The 12,144-nt window shown below is 37.6% G+C and overlaps 2 protein-coding genes across 4 annotated transcripts; both read left to right on the top strand.

Moving 5' to 3' along the window:
• Nucleotides 1-4,357: 4,357 nt before the first annotated feature.
• On the top strand, nucleotides 4,358-6,257 carry LOC110898352 (putative F-box/LRR-repeat protein 23). Of its 3 annotated transcripts, none has more exons than XM_022145128.2 (3): nucleotides 4,358-4,541; nucleotides 4,935-5,305; nucleotides 5,388-6,257. In XM_022145128.2, the coding sequence occupies exons 2-3, from the start codon at nucleotides 4,974-4,976 to the stop codon at nucleotides 6,037-6,039; spliced, it is 984 nt and encodes a 327-aa protein (XP_022000820.1). In that variant the 5' UTR covers nucleotides 4,358-4,541; nucleotides 4,935-4,973; the 3' UTR covers nucleotides 6,040-6,257. The 3 variants fall into 3 exon arrangements, with proteins under 3 accessions (XP_022000820.1, XP_022000819.1, XP_022000818.1); XM_022145127.2 differs by having other exon boundaries at nucleotides 4,918-5,305; XM_022145126.2 differs by having other exon boundaries at nucleotides 4,362-4,541; nucleotides 4,969-5,305.
• Nucleotides 6,258-11,056: 4,799 nt separating this feature from the next.
• Nucleotides 11,057-11,877, top strand: LOC110901133. Its single transcript, XM_022147981.1, has 2 exons — nucleotides 11,057-11,334; nucleotides 11,541-11,877. Exons 1-2 carry the CDS (start codon nucleotides 11,057-11,059, stop codon nucleotides 11,875-11,877), a joined length of 615 nt encoding a protein of 204 aa, XP_022003673.1.
• Nucleotides 11,878-12,144: the final 267 nt, after the last annotated feature.

Here is a 12,144-nt window from a genome sequence, read left to right as displayed (position 1 = left end):
TAAATATATGCCTCTCACACCTTCCTAATACCTTTACACACTTCACAAATCACTCCTGATGTGTGTAAAATGCAACATATAAAACACATCAATTAAGGCATAAAACTAACCCTTTTTAAGTACTAATGTTGGAAAAAGAGTGTTTTTGTCTTCCTTTTGTATTTTCAGGATGAAATGAGCTCAAAATCACAAAAGAAGCAAAAAGACCCCTAATTCTACCATAAATACAAGAAAAGGAACAAAAGTGGACTGCCCGGACCCTCAACGGCACCTCCCAAGACAAAGAGAAGAAAACAGAGTCTGAACACGCCCCGTGTCCAGCGAACACGGGGGCGTGCCCAGGAAGCAGCAGATAAGACAAACCAGTAGAAGCTTCTATTGCTGGGCACGGGGCCGTGTCCAGCGAGCACGGGGGCGTGTTGAAAGTACAGCAGGCGCATTAATTGTAATTCGCAATTACAATTAATGAAGAGAGAGAGTGTCAGACGGGCACGGGGCCGTGTCCAGCGGACACGGGGCCGTGTCCAGCGTTCTGTCCAGCCTATAAATAGAGGAGCTTGGTTTCATTCTCTCTCATCCCTTGGCACACCACCTCTCTCACACTTCATCCACCACCCACCACCACCATAACACCATCATCCACCACCATCATCCATTGTCCATCATAGAGTGTGTGAGTCGTCTCGGGATCCAAGATTGATCGTAAGAGTTCTTGACAATCAAGGCCATGTTTGCCTAAGTCTCTTACATCACTTGGTGAAGACAAGTGTTTAGTATAATACTTTTTATTTTTAATCTTTTGCACTTTTTATTTGGTTTTGTATTAATGACTTTAATAACTAGTTACTTATGTTGAAGGTGATCTTTCCTTATCGTTTGTCCGTGGTGTCTTGGCATTATTTTACTGTCTATATAAAATAAAAGATTTTCACCATTCATATCTCCACGGTCTATATGGAGGTATGTTGGCTACCTGGTCGGGGGTTAAGGGAACGGTTTGGTAAAGGTCTTGCCCTTGTTCAGCGTTTAGAGGTCCTGCTTGGGACCTGGGTCAAATTTAGTAGGATCTCCTTCAATGCCCATAGGTATTGGATGGCGGGGATCCAAACTCTTTGACCCCCTCATAAGCTAACTACTATTAATACTATAACCCGGCTATTTAGGACTGTATCCCTGCTGACTCAGACTACTTAGCCGAGGGTAACGTCACCGCCAAAAGCGGGGCCTACCATAATTTGCATTAATAACTTAATTCATTATCTTTCAATAATCCGACCCTTTAGGATTGTATCCTTGCTGACTCAAACTATTGGGTTGAGGGTAACGTCGCCTTCAAAAGAGGGGCCTACTACAATAACTAAGATAATCTCTTAAACAAGTGCAAAAGTGCGAAAATAATCAAAGGTTATACTAATACACGTGTCGGATCCAAGTGATTCATCTTGTCTATCTGTTTTTATTTTATTTTATTTTTCAGCATTTAGTTAGTTTTTATTTTTCTTAGTTTAAAACATTTTTCTAACTTTTTTGATTTGGTTAGACGTTGAGGATAAACCGGTATTAAAAGCTCTTGTGTCCTTGGACGACCTCGGTATCTTACCAACACTATACTACGTCCACGATGGGTGCACTTGCCCATATGTGTGTTTAGTGTTAGTGAATATCGTGTTTTATAAATTTAAAACTTGGTTAAAAGTGTAAAAAGGGCTTAATTATATATAAAAATTATATACACACTGACACGCATCAACTCCAAACATCAAAAAACTCTTAAGAATTCTTATTTTGGGCAGAAACATCCAAGTGTTCTAAGTGAGTTTTCACTCACTTTTCTTCTTCATTTCTACTTCATTTCTTCTTTCAAACTACTTGTATAACCTCTAGGAAGGTTTCCACAAGTTTTCCATGGCAAACTAAGGTGAAACCTCATCACATTTGAGGTCCAAAGTAGCATAAAAATTCTGCTTTAACTTATTTTCTTGTTTCTCGTATATAATACTTAAAACTTGATGGAATCTTACACCAACCTTGCTCCCAACTAAACTCATAGTTCTGGGTTTGTGTTTTGGTTGATTTCTTCAAGAAATGAGGCTTAAAACCTACATAAAATTCTACGTTGAAGGTCTCAAGTGATCTACAAAGTGTTGGAACCATCGAAGCTTTCAACCTTCAATGTTGAAAGACTTGTGTTTTGGTGAATGTGTGAACCATGGAAGCTTTAGCTCTCCAACTTTGTTCCACTACCTCACTTGTTGATTTACTATGTTCATAACACTAAGTCTCAAACAATTTCCAACAAAGGGATAAGGCTACATCACGTCTCCAAACACTTTTCATGTTTGGGTGCACGCATCTAGCTAGGTCACTTGGTTGTTTGTAGATTTAGTAGGTTTAAGTTCTTATTTTCATATTCATGGCCAACTGAAATCATCAACAAAGTTGATGATTTTGTGCTTTGGTGAATCATATAATGAGGTTAAATGGGTGGAATTCATCCTACCTCCTTGCATGACCATTCTCATAGTACTTAATTTTACATTTATATACGTTAACTCCTAATTCCGAATCCAATCCGTTAAAACCGCAACTCACACACCTTCGTTTCCCTCCTAGGGTAACTTCGGTGTTCCAAAATTCAAGACTCGTCAAACTCACTACGTAGAATTACTTCGCAAACCGTGATTATACATGACCCTCTTTCCATTTTCACACTTTTGGGTGCAATATATATACCGTATAAAAACTCACACGAACACACTTATGCAAATACATTATTCATAAAAGTGAATCCGTTATACATGCTTTATACGTTTATACTTTAGGAATACATGCATGCTAGAAGCCATTCTTGCACTATACTTTGTCATTAACTTCGTACGAGCCTACCTTAACATGTATAGCGCTATAAGAGTAGCACACCGCCCTTGTTGGGTCTATGTTAAGAAATCATACAAACGGTCTTGTTGTTGCGACGACAATATTACGCTAGTGGAATGGATAAGCATTGGTTTGGTGGTAGGGTTTTTAAGAGAGAGATAGAGAAAGGATGTAGAAGACAAGGGTAGGCCCATTTTTATATTTTTTAATTGTTCAGGGGCAATCTAGTTATTTCGCACACATTTAACTAAGAAACTTAACACAGGTTAGTGATAAGGATCACCCGAGTTTAAAAAATTGTAACCATTGGGACCAACTCTATAATTATTGAAGTTTGAGAGCAACTCTGCAATATCTGGAAACCATATGACCAACCAGACATTTAACTCTTTATTTTTAAAGTTCTTTCTATATATTGGCATATATTTTAAATAAATAGATAAAGGACAAATTACCCTCATGTGGGGGTCTACATGACAAATGTTAACGATGAAAATTAACTAGGTTAGGGTTAAAGGAAGGACGACGCAAAGGTTTTAAAACGTAAAAGATGATCCTTGCCAATTCAAAAAGTAAAGGGGCATGTACTGAAATTTAGTATAAATACAAGGGATGAAAAGTGTAATTTACCTATATATTGTATACAATCTTAAAACACAAAGTCGGTGGCGTAAACCCTCCCCCTTTTCATTACAATACAAGGCCACCCCTTCCACTTTTAAATAAAATACAAGGCCACCTCAACATTAAGAAATAATATTTTTAGCCTTTACTATATACAATATAATAAATCCAACCCCCAACTTTGTAAATGGTATTTTTAGCCCCTATTTCATTTTATGGCACCCCCTATACTTTCAAAGTTTACATTTCTAACTCTTTTTCTCTTAGTTTTACGTTTTTTTTCCAAAGTTTCACCACATTCCAATTTTAGTCCCTTGGCTTTACAAACGTCAATGTTTAATCTCGCATGTTTCTATTATTCTAGCTTTACCCATGTACCATATATAATATGCGTTTTTAACATGTTATTTTCTTTAATGATTGTCGTTCGCTAATTTTTTTTTTCAAGAACTAAAATAGTCACTAATCTCCTTGAATTTTAAAAGTTTCTACTTTACCCTTTTTCGTTCTTTTACTTGAAAAAAAAAATTAGGTACAGATTTGTATGTACATATCGGTATAAATTTACGTGCGAATTTTTATGTATGTATTAGTATAAATTCAAGTTGATCTCTTTTTAGACGAAAACTGATATTGGGAAATGAGTCAGTGCAAGTATAATACGTCTTTTACATACCATACCGAGTGTCGTTAAATATAATATATTTTCATTCGGTATAAATTTGAGTTGCTTTGCGTTTCGTGTGTTTCCTATTTGTTTAAAGCTATAATAAGCCCCTTTTGGATTTTGATCGTTGCACATCGATCGCGTTACATAGCACTTACATAAATCCATTCGATATTTGTAATTTACCCGTGCCGCAACGCGCGAGGGTCTATTTACTAGTTAAAACTAAACAAACATCGGAATGGCGGTTTTTCAAATTGGAGTAAAATAAGGGGCGTACGATTGTTCAGAACCTCTCCGTTGCGTCTGAGGTTGATCGGAAGTTACAACCGTATCAGAAAACTTAAATACGATCCTCATTTCTCAGTGTGATGTGAGTTCATATTTTGTTGAATATTTTCATAATTATTTGAAGTTTCAGTAGTTCTAGGGTTTTATATTTCTCATTTCGTGTTAGGGTTTTAGTCTAAGGTCAATATAAATTTATTATGTTGCGCATTGTTGTGTGTTAGTGTTAGGGCTTTTGATCTTCTAGTTTAGACATCATTTGACATATTCGTGATACCGACACCATGTGTTATGATCTATTATAAAATGCACAATTTAGTTGTGAAAAAGGTTACAACGGAATCTCAAGGTATCTACTGAAATTTAAAGATAACTGCCATTGAAACACAAGATTTTTGTATCATTTTGGTTTGAATTTTGTTAAGAAAGTGATTATAAACTCCAATGTGTATGTATATCAGTATATGTACATTTGTAGGTAAAAGATTTTGTTTGATTTGTGTATTATAAAGTGCTGATGAATCAACAAAAAGCCATCAACTTGAAGGTGAAGAGACCAAAAAGGAACTGGTTGGATCTCCCATCAGAGATAACAACCAATATACTCCACAGAATTGGTGTTTTTGACATTTTTCAGAATGCCCAGAAAGTATGCACCGCGTGGCGTGAAATCTGCAAGGACCCTGCTATGTGGAAGGTCATTTATGTGGATGCCTCTTTTGACCCAAATGCTAATCTTGCATTTGAAGAGATGTGTAAGCGTGCTGTTGACAGAAGCCAGGGCCAACTAGTTGATATCACCATCGTGCGATTCCGCAATGAGGAGATTCTTGAATACATTGCTAACAGGTATGGGAGCTTAATATAACTGTTAGTTGCATCATTTTGCACCACTAATGATGTCTTTCAATTGCATATGTTTTTTTGACAGATCTAGTCAACTTAAACGTCTCACAATCGCGTGTTGTGATGATTTTTCGTATCGTATCTGGACCAAATGTTTGGTGAAATTTCCATTACTGGAGGAACTGAGCCTTTATGCAACAAATATATCGAAAGAGGGTATTGAAACTGCTGGCCGTTATTGCTCCAAGCTTAAAACACTCAAAGTGAATCAAGAAAATTATAGCTTCTGGGATGATTGTATAGCTACGGCTATCGGGGAAAACTTACATGAGTTAAGGCACCTTGAACTCATCGGGAACCCAATGATGAATGAAGGGTTGAAGATGATTCTGGATGGTTGTCATCACCTTGAATTACTTGATTTGCGTCGGTGCTTGTTCATCCGTCTTGGTGGAGTTTTAGGGAAAAGATGCTTGCGACAAATTAAATGTGTAAAACTTCCCAATGATTTTCTTGAAGGTTGCCCATATGAAAAGGATGGATTTTTTGATGAATCTGACGGACATTATGACGAATATTATGATGAATATTATGATGAATATTATGATGAATCTGAGGTAGGATATGATGAAGAATCTGAAGGAGGATCGGATGAAGAATTTATATATGAAAAGGATGGATTTTATGATAAATCTGATGGATATTATGATGAATCTGAGGGAGGATCCGATGAATAATCTTGTGATGAATCTATGACGGTTTTCTTTTGAAAGATGATATTGTGACAGGTTTGAAGTCGATAGAAGACTAAAAGTAGACTATTAGTATCTTGGGTCGTTTATGTTTTAAAGTTTTGTACCAACTCGTAATAGTTTATGTAAATTTATAATTTATCTGCACTTGTTTTGATACCAATCAGTCATGTTAGGTCCTGTTCAAGCTGGGTATAACACTATTTGGCTGAGTTCGATGAGGCGAAAGTTTTAATTTTTCAGGAGGGGTTGGGTTGGGTTGGGTTGTTATTGCTTCTTAGAACTTGTTTATGTAGCCTCCATCTGAAATGGAAACTTGATATGAATATGAAATTGTAGACAAATTGCCCAGAAACTTATTGGCTTTTGTCTCTGATAATTAGTAATGTGCTCATGAAAATTAGGATTTGTTGGATGATTTCTGTTAAGTAAATGAGAATGTTTGGCGAATGTAGAGTGGTGTTGCCAAAGCGATGATGACAAAGGGAGGGTGGGGTCGGTGGTTTAAGTTCTCACGCAATGTTGCAGAAATCGGCCGCCTAGCGCTAGTCGGTAGGGCTGTAAACGAACCGAACGAACACGAACAGGGCCTTGTTCGTGTTCGTTCGTTAAGGAAATAAATGTGTTCACGAACGGTTCGTGAACACTTACCGAACGAGATTTTATGTTCGTGTTTGTTCATTAAGGAAATGAGCGTGTTCACGAACGGTTCACGAACACAAACGAACACAAATAAATTTGGCGAACGCGATGAAGGATAAAGGTGGATGGCCCAGAGAGTTGCACTGGAACTTGAATCCCTTATTGTGGAACGGAGGTCGATCATATACATCGATGTAAATAATGAGAAAGGAAGGGAAATGGTGCATAAACAAGGCGAAATAGGGTTTTCTAGTTTAATTGTTAGGACAATAAAATAAAATAAATGAAACTTTAATAATATAAAAAAGTATAGATAAGATATATGAAAGTACAAAAATCTATAATTAAAACACAAACATACGAACATAAACGAATACAAATGAACGAATGTTCACGAACACATTCACAAACACATTACCGAACATTCACGAACACAATTGAACGAACGAGACATATGTTAATGTTCGTTCATTTAACTAATTGAACGAAATTTCTTGTTCATGTTCGTTCGTTTATTAAACGAACGAACATAAACGAACTTCCCGTCGAACAGTTCACGAACTGTTCACTGAATGTTCGGTTCGTTTACAGCCCTACTAGTCGGTGGGTTACTGCCTAAATTTAAGCTAGTCGGTCAAAAAAATTGGTTATGGTCAAAATCGGTCAAAGTCGGACAAAATCGGTAAAAATCGGTCAAAATCCGACTAATCGGGCCCATGTTTTTTGACCCAAAAAAACCCAATTTTTGAAACCTGGCCCATGGTTTAAAACCCAAATTTTAGTTATAAACCTATTTTAACATTTAAGTTTAGGTATTTTAACATTTAACCCCCTCTATCTTTCAGTAGTTTACATATGGTTCCTAAACTTTTAGATTTATTAATAAAAAGTATAAAGTTATCTCCTAAACTTGTAAATTTATTAATAAAAAGTATAAAGTTATCTATATATATAAATGAGAAAAATGCTCGGATAGTCCTTGTGGTTTGTTTTTTTTTTCACCTTTAGTCCCTAACTTTCTAAAATTACAACTATAGTCCTCAACTTTTGCAATTTCGTTCCCGGATAGTCCCTGGCACAGATGGATGTTAGTTTTTTGTGTTAAGTGAATGTGAAATGACGAAATTGCCCTTACTTAAATAAAAATAATTAAAACAATAAACTAATTATAGTATTAAAAAAATTAAGCCCCACCTTTTTCCTTCCCCACCCCAACCTCTCTCCCCTTTCTTTCTTCCTCTTTGTCTGCAACAATCAAACCATCACCACCGTCCTCTCTCCGGCCACCTCAGCGTTCACCACCACCACCCACTCTCTCTCCGGCCATCACCCACATGTTTTTCTATTCAATTAAATAAGATAGAATATGTATGAATCACATTTTCATGGATTTTGCAACCAAAAGCATAGTAATACTTTGTAGATACAAATATAATGTTTTCCCACACTTTTCTTTGGCCTCTTTACAGGGAAAAAAAGGACCATCAATGAAATCAAGCAGTTGACTGCTTCAAATACGCAATAACATATGCCCGATCCCATGGGTTCTTCATTCCATGAAACATCTTCTTTGTTCCAGGAATGTATTGCCCAACAGTAAAAGAAATGTGAAATATAATGCCAGAAAAATAAGGATAAAAAATGTTTATGCAAAGAAACATTCAATTTAATAGGATCAGTGCTTCTGCAATTTGGCAGACCTTCCACCCACCGCTTCCATAAACTTCCTCCGACTTTAGACAACACCTAAAACTTTAATTGGTGACAAACGAAATGAATCTGAAATATTAATTAAATAGGTTTCATTATAAAACATTTATGAAATTTATGAAATAAGTTATACATAAACCTAATTTATTCAGATTCAAATAGATTACTACAACTCAACTTTACAAAAGTGTAAAACTTACTTGAATGTTTAAATTTAGCAGAGGAAATTATTTCTTGAATGGAAAAACATGTGGGTGGTGGCCGGAGAAAGGGTGGATGATGGCGGTGAAGTCTAAGGTGGGGTGGGTGGTGGCCGGAGAGAGGGTGGCGGTGGTGGTTTGATTGTTGCAGACAAAGAGGAAGAGAGAAAAAGGAGAGGGGTTGGGGTAGGGTAGGGTAGGAAAAAGGTGGGGCCTTTTAGTAATTTCAAACATACTTAACACCAAAAACTAACCTCCATCCGTGTCAGGGACTATCCGGGAACGAAATTGCAAAAGTTGGGGACTATAGTTGTAATTTTAGAAAGTTAGGGACTAAAGGTGAAAAAAAAGGCAAACCACAGGGACTATCCGAGCATTTTTCTCTATATAAATATAACCTATATCAGCACATAAATTCATCTTCACTATGCCGTGGACTTTTCCAAATACTTTGTCTCATAAATGTAACCTATATCAGCACAAAAATTCATGTTGTTGAATGTGTATTTGCATCGATTGTTCACTAACTAGTTCTTATTTATCGAGAGCTATGCATCCTGCAATTGTGCACCAACTAGTTCATATTTTGCAGATAGTTTATTTTGCTTACAAATATGCATGAAATCACCTGTATATTTTTCATGTTTGAAAAAAACCAAGTTATATAGCACAATTTAGGTTTATATGCTACATAAAATGTCAAAACAATATACCACAAAAAGAACATAAAAAGCATTATCATGCTATCACATTAAATGTCAAAAATGCTAGATACATCATATCTCTAGCTTTTTCAGTGTCAAAACTGCGAAGAAAAAGAGATTACACATCATACAGTACTATGAAACATATAAAAATTTATGTAGGTCAGTTCACAACAATTATTGTTTTGTCGCACTCACACGAGACTATCGAGATTCATGACTCCGAGAGCGAGCATGTATTCGAGACCTCTCCGACCTCAGTCTTACCAGAGTTACCACGCACTACCTCACAGTTTTTTGACACGGCCAGTTTTACCTCGTCATTTTATGTCGGTCCCACTGCTTTTGCCAATCAGGTTGACCCACATTACGCCCATACGAGTAACGGTTGGATTGGCGATGATGATTCGATTGTTCCACCCTCAGTTTTTGAAATTGGACAATCATCTAGGACTGTGCCTGTTGTTGATGAGCTAGATAGAGGTATACCTATGATTGGAGGATCTTTTGGAGTAGCACCAGTGGTGGACGCCACTGTTGTCACGGCTCGAACTTTAGAGCCATTGATAGTCCCAACCACCGCTACTGTTGAGCCTACGTCTGAGATCCCTTCGCCAGTCATATTCGAGTCGTCCGTTCTGTAGTCTGGATCACGAGTTTCTACTACTCCTTTACTAGTTTATACTCATCGTAGGAAGAGAACTCGACCCGCTGGAGACATTGCATCGACATCTAGAGCTGCGACTGAGTCTGCTTTAAAGAAGCAGAAAGGAGTTTGGGTTGACCGATGTTCTCACTGTGATCGTTAGATTGCTACCTTACGCGGAGATTTAGCGACGACCAAGGGCAAGATGAAAGAGCTTGAAGTCCAGATGGATGCGTATAATGAGATTCAGGAGTTAGATGACAGTGCCTTGGATCAGATGCACTGGAGGATTGTGGAGCTCGAGGAGCTAGTTAGGAAACTTTTGGAGTTTCTGGGTTTTACGTGATAGTTGGTTGTCTTGTTTTGTCTCTTTTGGTAACCCTATTTAGGCTTGCATGCCAATTAGATATTTTAGGAGGAAATTTGGTGAAACTTGTTGACGGTGCTTGATTTCATTCACACCAAATTTTCTTAGCCCTTTGTGAACTACGAAAAAGCGATATAATTTCCATGATAAAATATCATATAACAGGTTTTTGGTTAAAATTTTCAAATTGTTATGTGGTTGTGATTACATGTGTATTGTTTAATACACTCGCATTTAATGATTGAATTATTTAAATATTGTCTTACGTTGTCATTATTGTTACAATAATAGAAACGTCAATATGCCACCAAAAACGAGACAGGGTCCCTCTACCGACGGTACCGGATTACCTACCACTCCCGAGGAGTTGGCGCAGTTTATCGCTCAGCACGTTAACACTGCCTTGGAACAACGTGAAGCTAACCAAACTACAGGGCAAGGATGTGGACGCGGTGAGAATGCGTACAGTTTTGGTGGAGCGCCGATTGGATACACTCCAGGTAGAATAATGATTGGGAAAGTTTTAGTAGTTTCTTGTGTTATGATATAATCGAAGAGTAATGTTGATTTTTCATTAACCTTGTGAACAGTGCATGGATGTACATACAAAACATTCCAGGGTTGTAACCCAAGATCATTAACTGGAGCTGAAGGACCCCTTGATATCGTTAGATGGATTGAGAAGATGGAATTTGTGATGGCAATCAGTGGTTGTGTAGCTGATTAGAAGGTTATGTATGCTTCATGTTCATTTCTTGGCAAAGCTTTATCCTGGTGGAACGCCCAAGTTCGGATTTTGGGAGAAGACGCTGCCTATGGTCTTACCTGGAATGAATTGAAAGAGATGCTTCTTAAGGAATACTGCCTGGGTAGTGAGCTACAGAAGATTAAGACAGATTTCTGGAATCTAACCATGGAAGGTTTGAATGTCAGAGCTTATACGACTCGATTCAACGATCTACCTAGATTGGTTCCTCGAATGGTCACCCCTGATTATGTTAAGATTGAAAGGTATATTAGGGACTGGCGCCACAGATTCGTAGTATGGTTACATCAGCAAAACCCACTACCTATCTGGAAGCCACTTCATTCGCAAAATCATTGACCGACGATGCCACTTGCAAAAGTAGCCTTAACAAAAAGGATGAGACGGGGAAGTCATCAGCAAAAGCCAATGCAGACAGGAAATCCGATCGATAGGAGCGCTCTGAGCGTAGATATGAGGATTCAAGGAAGCAAAAGTTTGAGAGTTCGTGGAAGGATTCTGATGAGAAGCGTGAGAAGAAACGCAGTTCTGGTAAAGCGTTTGTGGCTAACACCAGTGGATCAGGGAAAAATGTGAACAGTGATGATAAGAGTGGCTCGATGATGAGAACTCAGGGTGATAAGCAAAGGAAATGCGCTAGATGCGGTCGATCTAGGCATGTGACCCGTGAGTGCTACGCTAATAGCATATTGGATGGAGTCAAGCTCGAAGGATGCTTTGAATGTGGGGAACAGGGACCTTTCAAGCAAAACTATCCTAAGATGAAAGGTCAGAGTGCCAGCGGGTAGAGCATTTTTGCTGAATGCTGGGAAAGCTCATGATGATCCTGTAGTTGTTACCGGTACATTCTTAATCAATAGCCATTATGCTTTTGTGCAATTTGATACTGGAGCTGACTTGAGTTTTGTTTCAAAAAACTTCGAACCGTTTCTGTGTTCTTAAGCAAGTAAGCTCGATAAAAAGTATTCAACAGAATTAGCAAATGGTAAAATGATAGAAACCAGTGAAGTTATTTGTGGTTGTAGTATTCGGTTATACGATCATAGTTTTAGTAT

Source organism: Helianthus annuus, chromosome 6, assembly GCF_002127325.2.
Source record: "Helianthus annuus cultivar XRQ/B chromosome 6, HanXRQr2.0-SUNRISE, whole genome shotgun sequence".
Lineage (NCBI taxonomy): Eukaryota > Viridiplantae > Streptophyta > Magnoliopsida > Asterales > Asteraceae > Helianthus > Helianthus annuus.
The sequence above is the reverse complement of the archived record's forward strand: the minus strand, read 5'-3'. Positions and strand labels throughout refer to the sequence as shown.

Bases quoted from the DNA above. Each gene is read 5' to 3' on its own strand.
- LOC110898352 (XM_022145128.2), top strand. From the start codon at position 4,974: ATGAATCAACAAAAAGCCATCAACTTGAAGGTGAAGAGACCAAAAAGG. The intron at 5,306-5,387 runs GTATGGGAGCTT...TTTTTTTGACAG, and splicing joins CTTGAATACATTGCTAACAG to ATCTAGTCAACTTAAACGTC.
- LOC110901133 (XM_022147981.1), top strand. From the start codon at position 11,057: ATGTATGCTTCATGTTCATTTCTTGGCAAAGCTTTATCCTGGTGGAAC. The intron at 11,335-11,540 runs GTATATTAGGGA...CTCTGAGCGTAG, and splicing joins GATTATGTTAAGATTGAAAG to ATATGAGGATTCAAGGAAGC.